This window comes from Nicotiana tomentosiformis, chromosome 7 (assembly GCF_000390325.3).
Source record: "Nicotiana tomentosiformis chromosome 7, ASM39032v3, whole genome shotgun sequence".
NCBI classification, from domain to species: domain Eukaryota; kingdom Viridiplantae; phylum Streptophyta; class Magnoliopsida; order Solanales; family Solanaceae; genus Nicotiana; species Nicotiana tomentosiformis.
In genome coordinates, this window is record NC_090818.1 from 13,639,828 (window position 1) to 13,658,176 (window position 18,349).

An 18,349-nucleotide genomic window follows, 5' to 3' on the forward strand; every position below is an offset into this window, starting at 1 on the left:
AAGTATTTTTTGGGAATTGAGATCATGAGATCACATAAAGGCATACTAATGAATCAAAGAAAGTATGCACTAGAGCTTATATCAGAATTGGGACTCAGTGGTGCAAAGCCTGCAAGTTCACCTCTTGAGCAAAATCAAAAGCTTACTACTATTGACTATGTTAAGCATATAGGACTCAAAGGAGATGAGGAGCTGACAGATATTGGAGGCTATCAGAAGTTGATTGGGAAGTTGATCTATTTGACCATAACCAGGCCTGACATCTGCTTTGCAGTACATGTCCTAAGTCAATTTATGCAACATCCAAAGCAATAACGCATAGAGGCACCTATGAGAGTGGTGAAATATATAAAAGGGCCACCAGGAAAAGGAATATTATTGAAGAAGGGATCATTAGAAGAGATTTCAGCCTATTGTGATTCTGACTGGGCAGCCTGCCCAAACACCAGAAGATCAGTGACATGCTATGTCATTAAGCTTGGTGAATCACTGATTTCTTGGAAGTCCAAGAAGCAACAGACAGTAAGTAGAAGTTCTGCAGAAGCAGAGTATAGAAGCATGGCAGCTGTTAGTGCAGAATTGGTATGGCTAGTTGGATTGCTGAAGGAATTTGATATGTCCTTACAGATGCCAGTAAAGGTTTTTTGTGATAGCAAAGCAGTTCTACAAATACCTGCAAATCCAATCTATCATGAGTAGACAAAATATATAGAGATTGATTGCCATTTTATGAGGGAAAAGATAAAAAATGGATTGATATCCATTCATTACATCTCTACAAGAGAACAGTTAGCATACATGATGACCAAGGGCCTTGGTGTAGCTCAACATCAAATGTTAATGTCCAAACTGGGAATGTTCGATGCTTTTCATTCTCCAGTTTGAGGGGGAGTATCAAGAACATTAGATAGAGTTGGTTGTTAGTTAGTGAAGAAACTAATTGAGGGACCTAAGTGTAGACAAAAGAACTTTGAGGGTCATATTGTTAGAAAGGGTGAAGAGCACGTGATTATGTTAAATAGAACAGTGCCCTCCAGAATTGTATTGTATTCATTCTTCTTCTTCTACAAAAGCAAAAATGCTATTTTTCTCTTCGTCTCTTCTCTTCATTTCTTCTTCTAGATTTCGTCAGATTCATCTCTAGATTCAATCGCATGCTATGAAACTTGATTCATAGAGTATAGATTCAACAAATTGATAATTTCATTCTATAATCTCAAGCATTTTTTACTTTGTGCCTCCCACAATATATTTTTCACCGAAAATCTTATATATTAAAACTTTGGATCCCACAAATTCTATTTATCAAATATAGGCAACTTTCACACAACTTGTGTAAAAGGCAAAAACTAAAAAATTTCCTCCTTGTAGCTAACAATGCTTAGGATTGAAGTTTTATCTTTTCATATGCTTGAAATTAAAATGGCTAGTAACCAATTCAAACCTAAGATGGTGTTTTTTTCTCCATATCTTCGGAAAAATATTTGCCACGACGTACTTTTTTGAGAAAAAGATAAATATTTTCTTAAAACAATAACTGTACACATATTTTCTTTTAGAATTTTTAAAAATATTTTTTAGCCAAAAATTGTCTTTAGCTAGGGGTGTCAATGGTTTGGTTCGACTGATTTTTTTATAAAATTTATACCATAACAAATTTTCGGTTATTCTATTATGTATAACCAAAATTAGATTTTTCAAAACCGTACCAATCATGTCGGTTTCTCTTCAGTATCGGTATGGTTCGGTTGTTTTTGGTATTTTTTCAAATGTCATATAAAAATCACTAGTATAAGTTAAATGAGATAGCATACTTACTTTTATAGGACATAGTAAAACTCTCTAGATATTTTTACCGTTTAAATGGTGATAAATTAAGAAAACATAAAAGATAGCCAGAGTATAGATTCATCAACTATTCTACAGTAACATAAAAGAAACTAACCAAAGACAAAAAAAATATAAATCACAAGAGTGGAAAGATATTAACGAAGCCGAGACTCAAGAATAAAGTCTATAGAAAATTAAATATTTAAAAAGATAAATCTAATCATATGAAAGGAAACATATTCAATACATTGTAGTTTGTTACTCATACTCGCTAGAATACTTTGTATCTTGCTAGTGAATATGCTGAAAATAATTTAGTTTCATTAGAAGTAGTATAATAAATTTGGGTATTAAGATTTAGAGTTTAATTACTTGTTGGCTTGTAACCGCTTTTATAATTCCAAGGCTCAAGGAAAAATTTAATGCTTTATTATTTTTAAACTTAATACATAAATATATTTTTAACATAAAAATTTATTCGGTACGATTTGGTATTATTTCGGTTTATTTTCATAAAATAAAAAAACTTACCCGAATTATCGGTACAGTTATAATTCTTATAAAAACCTACTATTTTATTAAAAGAAACCTAAAATTCGATTCGACGGTATAATTCGATCGATTTAATCGATTTTTAAATATTACCCATAGTCTTAGCTCTATAATTGCATTTTACGCTATGATGTTTTAGGATGACTTTACATTAGGTAGGTGTGGACGCATTAATCAAAGTTTGGATATCTTTTTGAATTTTTCTTTCTTAATAATGAAACATGATATACACTGATGAGTAATGGCCCCATCTTGTACGGTACAATCTTACATCTATTTTGGATGTATCTATTTCATGTAGCTAATGTTTGTAAAATAAAAAAGAAAATCAGATTTCTCTTTTCAAATGATTGAGAAATAAAAGAAATGAACTTTTTTTTTTCATCCACTCAAGAAAAAAATAAAAAGATAATAATACAGGATGGTTAAAGTATTTTTTGACTATTTATTAATGAATAAAAAACATAAAGAGGATTAATTGCAATTACGGGAGAATCTTGAATTGATTCTGGTTGAAGCAACATTACAAACACTTTAAAGATATTTGAACTGATGTTTTCGAACATTTAAATAAGGGAAAATATTATTATTTAAGTGTATTTAGATTGATTTTATTGGCTAAATTGATATGTCAAAATAAGAAAGAACTTCTTTTAAATAAAATTCTTAACTGGAGTAATATCTAGTATGTAGGCTGCAATTTTTTTTCTTCACGGTTGGAATAGTTAAAAAAAAAAATTAGATTTATTTATTTTCCATATCTAGGAGGTGTCACGTTTGTAGAACCAATAAGTACGGAGTGTGCCTGCCCCTTTTTGTTCTGCTCTCTTTTCTGTGAATAGAATAAAAATAAAATATTTTTGTTTTCTGTAGGTTCATTATATTTTAAGTAATATTTTTGGATACACTGAAGATGCAGAAAAAAATTGGTACTAATAATAAAAATTAATAAATAATGTTCCCTTTGCGTAAGTGGCTCCAAGCAAACCACAACCTTGTCTCACATAAATTAATCATTAAACATCATGGCACCCCACAAACTTTCTCAATGCTATAATGTCACAATAAATCAAATTTGTAATTTTTGGTACCAGTAATAAAGAATAATATATTCTAAAATTAAATTTGAGATAAATTTATTTCATATTTGATTGAGATAAAATTACGGTATAATTAATTCTGAAATTAATTATTCTGAATTATAATATTATTTTTGTTTCTACGGGAGAATGAGATAATAATTTCGAGATAACTAATACTAAAATAACTTATTTGGTAGCCCTAAGTATTAAATAATTATTTTTTTTCTTCTCCTTCTATCTATTTTGAGGCCACCAAATCTTTCTTTTCGAAATTTCCTCGTATTTGAAAAATCTTTGATTCACTCAAATATAAAGATTACAAAAAAAGGGTGTGTTTTCTTTGCATTTGAATCCTCCATTTCAATCATCCAAAGTTCCTAATAAGTTTCTCCTTCTTTATTTTTGTGGGTGTTAGACTCTGAAAAGATCTGATTTTTTTTCCTCTCCTCTGTTCTTTAAGGCTTAGTTATCTTATCCATATGTTAATTCATAATCTCTGTACAAAGCTTCAAAATTTGCCTTTTTTAATCAGTTTTTTTTCAAGAATCTGATGCTCCAAAAATGGGATTTTTCTAAATTCTCAGATACCCATTTCTATAAAGGCCTTAGATTTTCTCATTTTGTCTGAAAAGTTGACCATTTGGGTTCTTGCATATATTTTCCCTTACCCTTTTGATTAATCTTTGAACTTCCCACAAAAATGTATGGAACACAAAGTAGAAAAGATTTGGCCTTTGAATACCAATCTCAAATTCACATTTTGAGGCCAAGTATTCATGCTAGAAGGGCAAATATTACTGTGAAATTCCAAGATCTATATGGGTTTACAGTAGAAGGAAATGTTGATGATGTTAATGTGTTAAATGAGGTTAGGGAGAAAGTTAGGGAACAGGGTAAGGTGTGGTGGGCATTAGAAGCTAGCAAAGGTGCAAATTGGTATTTGCAAACACAAGTTACATCAACCCTAAAAACATCCCTTAAATTGTCTACTTTGGTGAATGCAATTACTCTGAAGAAGCTAATTAGGAAAGGAATACCGCCTGTGTTAAGGCCTAAGGTGTGGTTTTCACTATCAGGTGCAGCTAAGAAGAAATCCACTGTTCCTGAAAGTTATTACCAAGATTTGATCATGGCTGTTGAGGATAGGGTCACACCTGCCACCAAACAGATTGATCATGTGAGTTTCTTGCTCAAAATGTTACCTTTTGATATTAGAAATGTTTGTAGTTTGACTTATTGTAGCTAGACTTTATGTGTTGACAACATGTTGGATGCTTTCGACGCCTATATTTTGGTGGTAATACATGCTCTAAATGCAAACTTTGTCATTTTGTTAGAGATAGAAATCCTAGGATGTCTTGAAGTATAATTAGGATGTCCCTTTTTTTTTCAAACCTGTTTTAAAAAACGCTTTTCTTGCTCCGAAGGTCTGAACAAACCTCTCTACCTTTGCGTACACCACACCCTCCCCAGGCCCCACTTGTGGGATCACACTTGGTATGTTGTTGTTGTCCCTTTTTGGGGTGGAATTCATTGTTGAATGTTAGATGTGTGAACTGATCAGGGGAAAAAATGTTTTTGAATGTTAGATATTTGGAACTTTTTATCTTTTGAAATGTTGCGTCACACTGGCAAAGTTTTGGGACTTCTAAAATCTTATGATAGATTCTGAAGATGCCATACGCTAATTTAGAGAACTCAAAAATACATTTATACAACAATTTTAAGTGGTTCAAAAGGTTCTAATGTAAAGTATTTTGAAAAGGAAAAATATCATGGTGCCATGATTAACTTCTTGCAAATGCTAATTGCTCAAAAATGATTTGGCATTTCTTCTTGGTATTAGCAAAAGTTAAGGGGAAGGGAGGTCTTGCCAGTATTCTTTTTGATGATTTTGAGCAATTAAGAGTGGGTTACACTAAAGAATTTGAGTGCAGGGGTATAAGCTGAGGTGTAGCAGTGTTGTCAAAGGCTCATCTGAGGCGCGCTTAAACCCTGAAGCTCAAAAAAGCTCAGGGTATGCGCTTCGCCTCACTTAGGTTGCGATTCAGTGTAGGCAAGGCACTGAGGTGTGCACCTCATTGCCTATAAGTTCTATTTTGAATAAAGCAGTACAAAACAATAAATATGATTGGCAAAAAGATATATTAATTGTTGAGGAAATCATTATGAATGAAATTGTCACTGCTTTCTTGCATGATATATATATTTTTATTTTTTTCTTCGTTGCGCCTTTTGTAACTAAAGCTCACACTTTAATTGTGCTTTGCGCTTCAAGCTCCGATAGACTTGACCGCTTTTGACGGTTTTCTCCTTTGACAACACTGAGGTGTAGAAATTATTTTTGCTCGTAATAGCTTTAGTTGGGACTTATAGCAGTTATGCTTCTTCTTTTGTCTTATCCAATTAAACACCTTAACGAAAAGAACAAAGAAAAGAAAAAAAGGCCATGGATTGTAAGCTTGTAAAATTTTAAACTTCTTATGTAGCTGTGATTAATGCATCTGTTGAGTCTCAGTGAAAAATTGGAAATATACTATGTTGAGAATTTTTTAGGGTTCATTTGTTTCTGCATATGCCTTGAGTATTGGTTTAGAACAAAGTGTCGAAAGTTTAGGCACATGTCTAAGGGAGAACTATTGTTACAGTTTTCAAGAATTCAGTGCTTTCATTTGCCGTAGTTTTGAAATTTGTCTGTCAAATGTTCTTTTTATTAGTCGAAGAGCTTGTCCCATTTTGCTAATCCTACATAGGGCTATATACAACGCTCAAACTTGAATAGACATATTTCATTTGGTTAGGATTCAATCCAGATTGATGAATTTAAAGGGCACTTGGGCTGGTGGCTCTCTCAGCGTAGTACATTAAATTGTGAGATTTTCTCGTGGTGCATGGTAAAGCACCACTTTGCATTTTTTTTGATAAGGTAAATAATTTTCTTAACAGTTGGGGAAAACCACATATACAATCCGTTTACTAAAAAGAGAGAACCTACACCAAAATATAGTTCTCAACAAAAGAAGCCCAATCCTCTATGCAAATAGGGACCTCATGACTACACCAAAAATAAACTAAAAACAAAAGACTATTTTGCAATTTAATAAAGTCTTGTTCCGCCCCTTCGAATGCCCTCCTATTTCTCTCTTTCCAAATAACCCACATAATTGCTAATGGGGCAACACTCCATGCCCTTAGAGTTCTCTTCCCCCCTCATGTGAGCCCAACTATGCAATGCCTCCTTCACTGTGCGCGGCACCAGTTTGCATATAAAGACTTCAGCCTTCATCTTGATGTTTAGCTTTTATGTTAAATAAAGTCCAAGTACAACTTTTTTAGCTCCGTGAGAAAGGTTCATTTGATATGGAAGACAAGGATTACTAAATCATTTGATTTGGAAGACAAGGATTATCCTTAGCAGCTTTTTAGCAAGCTTGAGGTGAAATTTAGAAAATTTTGAGATTACATTTTCGTAACAATTTGTTCCCACTATATGTTGTTAACTCTGTATTTTTACTTGCAGGACCTCCCACGAACCTTTCCTGGTCACCCGTGGTTGGACACTCCTGAGGGTCATGCTGCTCTTAGGCGGGTTCTTGTTGCCTACTCTTTCCGAGATTCTGATGTCGGCTACTGCCAGGTAGAATTATTCTTCTCGTTTTAGGATAGATTCTTTTGTAATTATCTTTTTCAGATACAAGTCTCCGTGCTTCCATGCTTTATGTAGTCTATAAAAACTTAGCTGTCCTTTGTCACAGCCACTTATCTTTTATTAGCTGGATTATGCATATCTTAGAGAGATACCAATTGATTCCTTCACGTTATGTTGTAATTGAGAGCTTGCAACTGAAAGCTCTGTCCTTGTTTTGACTTAAATAGGAGCAAAAAGGATATTCAACTAAGCTACTAAAGAATTGAAAGTTGAGGACAGGAAATTAGGATGATTTTTTTTTAATCAACATAGACAGTTGTGTAGCTCTAAACAGTTCAATCCAATTCCTGCTTCCTACAAGTTGCACCTATCCTAGACAGTTTAGAAGTCAAAGAGCAAACTGAGTTTGCAGTTTCTGGTGTTGCTATAATGCTACTGTCTAATTGTGTAAGTGATGTGTAGCACTCCTCAAAGAACTAATATTCAAAGACTAATATATTTAGCTTAATAGAGCCAGGTTCTCCACCAAACTGCCTAAAACGTCCAACTTTTTCTTACAAGTTAATAATGTTTGACGTAAACTGGCTTTAAATGTGCTTGACATAGAGAAAAAGAGGAAGGAACCGGTAGCGAGCAGTTCTCTTTTTTCTTCAGTAGTAGTTGATAAATCACTTGAAAATGCGTTTCCATAAAACTAATTTAAATGGGTTGATTGTTTGGCAGGGATTGAACTATGTTGCAGCATTATTGTTGCTTGTGATGAAAACTGAAGAAGATGCTTTCTGGATGCTTGCTGTCCTTTTAGAGAACGTATTGGTTAGTGATTGTTATACTAATAACTTGTCCGGATGCCATGTTGAGCAAAGAGTGTTCAAGGATCTATTAACCAAAAAATGTCCAAGGTACTTGCACCTTTTTTTTTCATTTTTTTTTTTTTTTCATTTTTTTTCCCCTGATGTTTGTGATTCGCATGACTATAGACTGTTTTCTGAAATTGATGAGGAAAAATGCAGGCTAGCCGCTCATTTGGATGCTCTAGAATTTGATGTTTCTCTTGTTTGCACTGAGTGGTTTCTCTGCCTTTTCTCCAAAAGTTTGCCTTCTGAGGTTAAAAAATTCTCTCTTTATGTCTTCTATTTTGTGTCCGATTTTGCTATAAAATAGATTGTCCAAACCCATGTGCAAACACCTGCTAAAAATTGGTTAATCATTAGTAAATTTTGTCTCTGCTAATTCATTTCAGACAACTTTGCGGGTATGGGATGTCCTCTTCTACGAAGGTGGTAAGGTTCTATTTCATGTAGCATTGGCAATTTTCAAGGTAATATTCTTTCATATTTGTGTCATGTGTGTACTTTGCATTTGTGATGCATGTGTTTCTTCGGTTCTGGAGACGTGAATTTCAAATTTTAAGCACGTTCTACAATTTGTATATGAGTGTAGATGAACGAAGAGGAGTTGCTGGTAGCGCATCATGTCGGGGATGTAATTAGTATCATACAAAGAAGCACTCATCACCTTTTTGATCCTGATGAGTTGTTGACGGTAACATGTTCTCACTAGACTCTGTTATTGTCTTACGCTCATGTGGATAAGTATCCATCTAGCGTGTTGACCCAAATGTTGCATACGTGATTCAGTGTTCTGAATTAAGATGCATGATGTTACTTAAGAAAATCATAATATTCTTGAAATTTTGATACATATTTGTCTTCTATAAGACCACTAACTCAGTCGTGGCATGGGCATAGTCTAATTTCAGGTAGATGGTTAAACTCTGTAGTGAATCATTTCTTTACCATTTTCTCAGGTTGCTTTTGATAAAGTTGGGTTTATGACAACCACTACTATATCGAAACAGAGGAAAAAGCAGGAACCAGCGGTAATGGCAGAGCTGGACCAGAGATCAAGACGATTAAATTCTCTAAATCCAGATGAAAAACGGTAGTTTTATGTGGAAACTTAGTAGATGTAGCATCTGTATAACGTATCTGTGGCAGGGCGTGCTGCCCTTGCTAGGAGATCAAACTCTTGCTCACAAAACAATGAGCAAAGACCGCGGCTTGGAGAGAGTATGCATGTTTATTAAGTTGTAGGTTTCAGAAGTGTAAATTAATCTGAAATGTTGTTGTATTCTAGTTCTCCTTTATTCTTTATTCTTTCCCTCTCTGCTATTAAAATCGTTCCCAAATACACTGCAAATTCTCATTTTGTTGAGCCAAATTTATATATAGTAAGAGGAAAGTCCATGCTGATTTTGGAAAAGCCAGTCCTAATTTGCGTAACTTAGTAGTAGTTTCTCTTTATTTGGTGCCTCAGCTTTGTTTGATTGTTAAATCCTATCCTGATTCTATAAAACCTAAGTTGCTCGGACACAGGTGCGGATCTAGTGGTCGGATCCTTCGAGATGTAAATTCTAAGATTCGTGGATACGGATCCTAGAACGGATGCGGAGATTCGGCTAAAATTATTTTAAAAAATTAAAAATATAAAAATATATCTAAATTATGAGAAATTTTGTGAAGTGGATTTCTTTTTTATTCTCAAGTCGCAGATAAGTAAATGATTGATTTTCTAGATAAGGTATGCTATTTTCTTCAAATTTAATCTAGTTTTGGTTTTGATTCCAGGAATCAAATTGTATTTCGAATCAGAATCAAATTGTATTTCGTATCGAATTTTTTCGTTCGTCGTGGTCAAAGTACCCAAAATTGTTTGACCAGATCCGTATCCATACTCATATTAGTGTCGTGTCGACATGGGTGCGGCACCTAAACTGCGTGAAGTTTTATGTCGCATATCTGGAAAGCTAGAAGTACATGTCCTTTTATGATGCGCAAATGTGGGAAGCTCCTGATATTCTTGGAATCGTTACTTGATTTTCATGAGCTTCTTATTTTTCTTTAAGAAGTTTCTAATTTTTTTTTTCAAAAATTGAAAGCTTTTTCTTTAGGTGGCCGATAATTCTTTTTTAAATAAAACCTAAGGGATTATTTTTATTGATTTCCACTATTAGTGCTGTGCAATTTGATATATATATATATTCAGTGTTAGCAAAGTAATTGAAAAATAACACAACTTAAAAAAAAGCGGCAGACATTGGCTTCTTCTTCTTCTCCGTCACTTGTTTTTCCACTTGTTCTACTTCTTTGCACATACAAGAAACGAATGAAAAAAAAAGAGATTGAGCAACTCCAAATTTACATGTTTTTCATTTATTAATATTTGTTAAGAACGAGAAATAGAGCAATTATGAAACAAAATTGTCCTCAAGTTTTATTTATATAAGTTTTAAATTTTCAGACATTGTCCTAGAGTTTCATTAGCAGCAGAATTACTTGTATAACTTTCGAATTTCAGGATATTGTTCTCAAGTTTTACTTGCAGTTTGCACTTTGGGAAAATTTATTGAAGTTCATGTGTTTATTTTAACTATTTTGCCGTCTTAAGTTGTGATTATTTTTTATTTTTTAACTATTTGCAAATGCTGGCTATACTGTAATGGGGTATTATCATTTTTAGCATGCGTTGGAAACTATTTAATTCAGTAGCCAAAAAAATATATAAAATTTGTATAATTTTTATATATAACATACAGAATGTATGTTTTTTTTGCTATTATTTTGAATCACTTTGACAGACCGAAGCCCACAAGTCGAACTAACGTGCTTTACAATTTTAGCCGAGGCTATTTTCTCAAGACTTTAAGTGAATGATCCTATTTGTGCAAAACACCCTATTATTTGAAAAAGAAAATTTTACCTCCTATAACAAAGGTATACACCCTATTTATTATAAACTAAAATCATTTTAAAATATTATTTTCTATAGCTATCTTTTATATTTTATAGCAAAATAAGTATTTTATGGTATATACTATCATTGAGGCATGAAATAAGGCATGAAATACGCTATTTATGTTTTTTTTCTCTCTTAGACAGCTGGACATACCTATTTTTAAGGGATTGCCGTTACTGTATTCATGAATACATAGCGCAAATACATGCGCGTACAGCTGTATTCATGAATACAAAAGCACGAATACATGTGAATACATACGCGTTCCCCTGATTTTAAGCGCTTTTTGCTGCTGTATTCATGAATACATGGCGCGAATACATGTGCGTACAGCTAGACTGCCGTGATTTTAGGCGTTTTTTACTGCTGTATTCATGAATACAACACCGTGAATACATGCGCGTACAGTTGGACTGCCTTAATTTTAGGCGCTTTTTACTATTGTATTCATGAATACATGTCGCGAATATATGTGAACACATGCGCGTACAGCTGGACTGCACTAATTTTAGGCACTTTTTGCTGTTGTATTCATGAATACAACAACACGAATACATGTGAATACACTACCGTAACAACTAAACAGTAGCTATAGGAAGTAATTATATATATGGTAGCTATATGAAATTAATAGACACTAAAGAATAGTGGTTTATGAAAATTCCTGAAGAAGTCGACCGGTCCACGCAAAACGATTAAGGAAAAATGACACTATATAGCCGTTGAAAAAATAATAACAGAAAAATGTATAAAATTTGTATATTTTTTGTACTCCCTCCGTTCACTTTTACTTGTCCACTATTCACTTTATACGCCCCTTAAGAAATAATAAATAAAGTGCATAGTTTGCCATGATACCCATATTAATTGGTGTATACTCTTAATAGATTTAAAATGAGTGACTAATGCTAAGGGCAAAATAGAAAAAATAAATTATTTTTCTCTTTATATGCAAAAGTGGACAAGTAAAAGTGAAAATATATTTTTAGAATAGTAGAGTAAAAGTGAACGGAGGCTATTCAAAAATATACTTTTTTTGGCTATTAGAGGCTAAAAATGAAAATATACGACAATTAACGAAGGGTACAGGCTTACAGCCATAAACCGACCCCACTCTACATTTTCCCATGTTCTCCTTGTCAATCCTTTACTTCTTTCTGCTACAAACTTTCGTCATTTTCCAACGCCATAGCTTCATTCCTCAATCTTTGTAACTACCCGTTTTCTTTCTCCACTCCAACAATTCCAAACCAAACCCCTCAAATTGAAAATCCCAATTCATACAATAACAACCTCAAAGTCATGTCTACACACGCTTTCACTACTATGTCTGACCTCGACGACATAGACTTAAACCCTGAGGATTTCAAGTCATGTCTACCGTTAAAAAAAGTCCCATACGGCGACGTTTTCGAAGCGTCAAGAGCCGGTGACGTCGACCGGCTAAAGTACCTTTTAGAGTTAGGTGTGAACGTGAATGCGAGAGACCAATGGGATTCAGTGGCACTTTATTATGCTTGTCTTGCCGGTCACCTTGACGCTGCCCGAATGTTATTGGAGAGTGGTGCTATTTGTTCTGAACATACTTTTGATGGTGACCGTTGCCATTACGCTGCCCTTAATCTTAAAGTTAGGAAATTGCTTAAAGCCTTTGAAGCTCGTCCTCCGCCGCTTGGCCCTTTGCAAGCTGCTTTAAGAGATACCTTTTTGGCTTGTTGGGCTAATAGGAACTATTTGGAACAATCTGAAGGTCAAATCCCTATTTCGGGTATGTGGGCATATTGAGCTTTATATTCTTGCTTATTCTTTTTGTAAATAGTACTGAATTTGATTATCTTTGGTTATCCATACCTGGATGTGTGTGTGTGTGTGTTGAGAATGTAAAGTAATTTTATAAAGTAGCACAAAGGATCTGCTATAGAAACTGGATAAAGTGTGTTCTTTTTACCACAACAACTGATATGCATCAGTCCCAAATAGTTTGAGGCACAGTATTTTCTTTTCTTATGTACAAGAAGTAGAAATGCCTTAGAGATAATATCCGCCACTGGAGGAAGGGAAAATGGTCTAACTTTGAGATTGAAGTATGGAGTACAGGGCTTTTATGTGAACTGACCAGCTCATTTAGGTGAAGGACTTTAGAACCCATTGTAGGATTGAAGTTTAATCTGCTTGTCTTTAATATCCGTTGACTTTTAATTTCTAAACAATGATATTCGAGCACTTCAAGACATACTAATATGGGAAGAACTGTCCCGAATATTTCCTTCACCCACTTATAAGAGAGTCTCTGTAGAAACAAGGCAAAGAGGAAAACTTGGAACTCCATCCCTTCGGTGATATGGTGGACTATATGGAAAGAAAGGAATGCAAGAATTTTTAGAGTAAATCAGAATCTGTAAATAGTATTAAATACAGATGCATATCTTCACTCTTTTTTTGGTTCAACATGGCTATTGCAAATGACATTGATGCCATGGTTGACCTTTTTGAGCTCATTACACCATTCTTAATGCAGCCTCCTTGTAATTGCTTCTGTCTTGTAATTACGTCACAGAATTACTGGGTGTAGAAAGCTAATTATTGTTTTTTAAAAGAAAGTTTACTTAGAAGGCTGAGAAACCACTATTTACAGGAATTTGGGTTTGAATTCAGAATCCTTGCTACTTGGGAATCTTAGTACGTGGGAAGAAATACCTAGGCTACCAGAAGTGAAAAATAAATACACAGTCTGCTAATATGACTTCCTGACTAGCTATTGCACTATGATAGTGTAATAATCATAAATCTCTTCATGTGTTTCATCTGTACTTCAGTTTTCCATTGTATTACTGTTCTATTCTGGTATTGAATCTTTAGACACAGAATTTGATCACTCAACCTTGGCTTGTGAATGACTTCTGCTCTCACTATAGGCCTGGTGAAGCCTCTTGCGTTATCCGTGATTGTATAAGTGAATAGATTGTACTTATTAGATCTTCCAATGATAGGGAACTCATGACTTTTTGTAATGGTGTTTTTATCTTGCTTACTCTTTTCTTACATGAGCTAATCAAAAATTTGGGATTCACTGGATATTCTACTTTGGTTCTTTAGCTGTATGCATATATCACACTCTCTGATTCTTTGTCCAGATTGTCTTCATGCACTCAAAAATGACATGGTGGTCTGGGATAATTAATAGGTAATTTAGCAAATGGAGGATCCAGCCTCAGCCACTTCCCTCCGGATGTTGTATTCTATGCGCATGGTAGGCCTATTGAAGCTCACAGAGTAATCTTGACTGCGCGGTCGCCTTTCTTCAAAAAGAAATTTCAGACTGAGTGGAAGGATAGAAAGGAAATACGGTTCTCTAGGGAAAAACTGTCTTATCATGCTCTTTATAGCCTCGTCCACTTCTTTTATTCCGATAGACTTGATATAGCAGTAGATGACATGGAAGATCTTGTCAGAATTTGCAAAGTTTGCAAATGCCATTCACTACAGAAAGTCCTCGAGAAAGAATTGATTCATCAAAAATATGCCGAGTACAAAGCACTAAGGGATGTGGATAACTCCCAAAAGCGGTTCATCTTGCAGGGAATCTCTCTCCCAGAAGGGGACCGTCTTCCAAATGCTTTGCATAAAATCCTTCAAATTTCTCTTGTGAATTCCAACAGAGAACAGAACTTGAATCTTGATGTTGATGGTCTTGTATGCCTTGTCAGTTCAATGCAGATGAGTGAGTATGAAGATGATCTGGCAGATGTTTGTGTCAGAGTTGATAAGAAGATCTTTCGTTGCCATCAAGTCGTCTTAGCATCAAGGTCTGAATATTTTAAAGCGAGGTTGTCACGGATGAAGGATTTTCCGGAAGGGAGAGATCATTTACCTGATAATGCACTTCCATGCATTGAGGAACATGATTTGACCGTTGGAGCTTTTGAGAAAATGATAGAGTATATGTAAGTTATCGTTTTCTCATTTCTTTTTTTTTTCTTTGAAAAGAAAATAAATAATAAGAACGTTTAAAACTAGACTGTTTTTGCTGCCTAAACCCCCCCCCAAACCCCCCCCAAAAAAAAAAAAATAGAAAAAGAAAAAGGAACTTGAGTTACTCTGCTGTATTGCAGTATGTGTCTGTTGCATGCATCATCAACAGCATTGATGTGATTGTACCTTTCACTGATAACCTGTATGACTCACAAACTCGCTTTGATGTGACTCATATGACTTGGCTTTCAGCTGCGCTTGTTTCATCTTCAACCTCTTGCTAACAAAATCATATTTTTGTTGACCAGGTATACTGATGGATTAAAGGACATTGACCCTGATCAAGTATGCTGTTTGAATTTCTAATTGTAGAATAGCTATCCTTCTAAGGAATAGGAAATTCTGTCTCTTTCTCCACTGCGTTGATTGCTCACATAGTTTAATTTATGATGCACGTAATCTTATCAGGCTGAAGAGATGTTTGATGCTGCTTCGAGGTACCTGTTGTTTCCACTTAAACGTGTCGTAGCAGATGCACTGCTGCCACATTTGGAAATGGTTCCTCCTGTTGAGTTGTGCCATTGGCTGGTATTATCAGACATGTATGTGCTATCTGTCTTCTTCAGTCATATTCCTTGTTTAGGAATTTTTTTAATCTCTTTGGTTGTGGATTATCACCATATTCTAATCAACCTTTTTGGATGTTTAAACTGACAGCTAAAATTCCTGTATGTAAGTTTGATTTGGTGTTGTAGTCCTGTCATTAATCATCTAATACTGTCTAGCTGGAAGAGCAAGAGTTAGTGTAATATGCATTAAAAACTGAGAATAACATTATGGTAACTGCTCCCAAGCTCCTAACATTTGGTTTATGGAAAAGAAAAAAAGCTACCTCGTAAAAATCAGAATCAGTTGTGACTTAATCCTGGAGAAATAAACTCTCCAACATTCTTATCAAGAAACATTAAAAATAAAAGAGTTAATATCCTAAAACCCCTTTAAACTATCACATTTTTGTCAGTTTCCTACTTAAACTATTCGGTGTCCCCAAACCCCCCGAACTATATTGCCGCTCGTATTAAAACCCCCTCGTCGCTGACCTGGCATAACATGTGTAGATACTCGCTTGGGAGCGCGTGGTAGCTGAAAAAAAGACATCCAAATGGCCCACCTAACAGAAAATAATGGTTAATTAGTCTAACCCTCTTTCAAATTTATTTTTTTAATAAATATTCTCCGTATTTCAGTTATATCCATCTTTCTTCCTCATTTTTCACCATTCTTCCTTATTTTTTCACCCCAAGAGCATGGTGGGGAGTTCTTGGAGGGAAGGATGCCGAGGGTCAATTGGAAACAGCCTCTCTACCTCATGGTAGGGGTAAGGTCTGCGTACACACTACCCTCCTCAAACCCCACTAGTGGGATTATACTGGGTTGTTGTTGTTGTTGTTGTTCCTTATTTTTTCACCTTTCTTCTTTGTTTTTCACCTTCTTCATTTTTTAACCTTTTTTCTTCAGTTCTCCGTATGGGTTTCCTCTTAAAAAATTTCTCCCTCTCTTGTTTCCTTTGAAATTATTTTTTTTCTTTTTTGTTTTAGTCTTCTTTCATGTCTTACACATATTGTTGAAAGAATACCAATTTAAATTTTCTTATTAAATTCAGCACCTTGTAAAAAATAAAGTTAAATCTCTTGAACCTTCTTTATCTAATCTGGAATTAGAGAATGTAATTGCTGGGCAATTGATTTTTTATTTGCAAAATTTTATTTTGTGTAATCTTTTTTATGTAATATAAGATGACTTTTAAGAAATACAACACTATATGACTTTATTTATATTTTAACTGTGCTACAAAGTGAATATAAATAAGGACTTATTAATTGGAGTCTAGCATAAAGCACAATCACAATTAAACCTAAAATTAACACAGTACATTAGATATTATTTTGGTCAAAACTCCTAGAATTAGTCAATCATTCGAGAGTAATACATCATGAGTAAACTATCTAAAAACTTTGTACAAACCATAAGTTAATATAGTTAGACAAACGTACCATTAAAAGTCCAACATGGGGTTTTAATATATAGGGGAATATAGTTCAGGGAGATCTTGGGGACATCAGATAGTTTAAATAGGTAACTGACCAAAAGATGATAGTTTAGGCGAGTTTTAGGCTGAGTTAAATAGCCACGTGTAGTGCTACATAGCACGTTTTTTAGACAATTAGGAGCGTGTACTAGACGCACCTCGAAGAATGCAATGAGGGGTTTTTAATATGAAGGGCAATATAGTTTAGGGGGGTTTTGGGGACACCGAATAGTTTAAGTAGGAAACTGACAAAAACTTGATAGTTTAGGGAGATTTTAGGGTATTAACTCAAAATAAAATAAAAACTCTCCAACGTCATTAGCTTCTGAGCACTGGCATGTTGGTTCTGGTTCTGCTTAATGTATCACACTCATAGGCATTTTTCCAGTGTGGTCTTTTGAAAGTTCTCTCCCGATATGGAGATATGAGATGATCTTGAATCAGCAGGAGATGTATGAAATACATTTAGGAAGCTTTTGCGTGATGGTGACATGTCATATGATCAATTTGATCCAAGCCTATTGTGGACTTGGTTAACAAAAGGAAATTTATTCCTGTGTCATTTGGCGTGGCATCTTGGAAAAGGCTCAGTATCCAAGCCTGTCATATAAGAGAAAGTAGCTAGGGTGCTGTTTCTCCAGTCTGTAAATATTAGATGAATTATAGGAGATCTAAAAGAGAATGCTCCAATCTAAGACCGTGTCTCGCGGCTATTTCCGCTGTATAATTTTGCTTAATTAGTCTAAGTTCTTATGTTTTTTACTTTTAGGTATGGTGTTTTTAAGATTCGGGAGCATTGTCTAGACGCAATGGCATGTAATTTTGAGACATTTGCGGATACTCAAGAGTTTAGGGCAATGCTTTTGACCCTCCCACCACCATCTGGTGATTCCTCACTCCGTACTACTGCCCCGAGTGCTCCTGGAGCTGAGATGAACACAGCTGAAGGAAATGTGTTGGATGATCTGCGAGAGAAATGGCTCGAAGCTGAAGCTGCTGAACTTGATGAGAGAGACGAGAGCGCATTACTTTTTGACAAGCGCCTTGAGATGCTCATGCATATTGCAGAACAAGAAAAAGCTGATGGACTTGATTGTAACGCAAGTAATGTCGTGTCATTTTCAGTAGTTGTACCAAATGAACAAGAACTCGTATGAATTTTATTTTTTCTATTTTTTGAATCTTATAGATGTGCCGTTTGTTAATGTAGCAAAGGAAGATTTTACAGCAGGAAATAAAAGTGATCTTATATGTGAAGTTCTTCCCCTGTTAGCGATTGGAACAATGTCTTTTTTCTTATTCTTTTAATTCCTTTTAACGACCTGATCCATGGAATTGTACTTGACCAGAGGACCAATCTACATAAATAAACAGTAG

General features: G+C 34.7%; 3 protein-coding genes across 3 annotated transcripts; all 3 read left to right on the forward strand.

Annotated features, from left to right (window-relative positions):
- Positions 1–330: 330 nt before the first annotated feature.
- On the forward strand, positions 331–699 carry LOC117275299 (uncharacterized mitochondrial protein AtMg00810-like). Its single transcript, XM_033654587.1, has one exon. The coding sequence runs from the start codon at positions 331–333 to the stop codon at positions 697–699; it is 369 nt and encodes a 122-aa protein (XP_033510478.1).
- Positions 700–3,797: 3,098 nt separating this feature from the next.
- Positions 3,798–9,269, forward strand: LOC104090380 (uncharacterized). The gene is made up of 7 exons (XM_009595452.4): positions 3,798–4,641; positions 6,985–7,101; positions 7,837–8,015; positions 8,127–8,220; positions 8,357–8,434; positions 8,557–8,658; positions 8,924–9,269. The coding sequence occupies exons 1-7, from the start codon at positions 4,165–4,167 to the stop codon at positions 9,059–9,061; spliced, it is 1,185 nt and encodes a 394-aa protein (XP_009593747.1). The 5' UTR covers positions 3,798–4,164; the 3' UTR covers positions 9,062–9,269.
- A 2,716-nt stretch (positions 9,270–11,985) lies between these two features.
- LOC104090379 (BTB/POZ domain-containing protein At2g04740) lies at positions 11,986–18,229 on the forward strand. The gene is made up of 5 exons (XM_009595451.4): positions 11,986–12,679; positions 14,096–14,855; positions 15,192–15,228; positions 15,352–15,485; positions 17,742–18,229. The coding sequence occupies exons 1-5, from the start codon at positions 12,214–12,216 to the stop codon at positions 18,127–18,129; spliced, it is 1,785 nt and encodes a 594-aa protein (XP_009593746.1). The 5' UTR covers positions 11,986–12,213; the 3' UTR covers positions 18,130–18,229.
- The last annotated feature ends 120 nt before the right edge of the window (positions 18,230–18,349 follow it).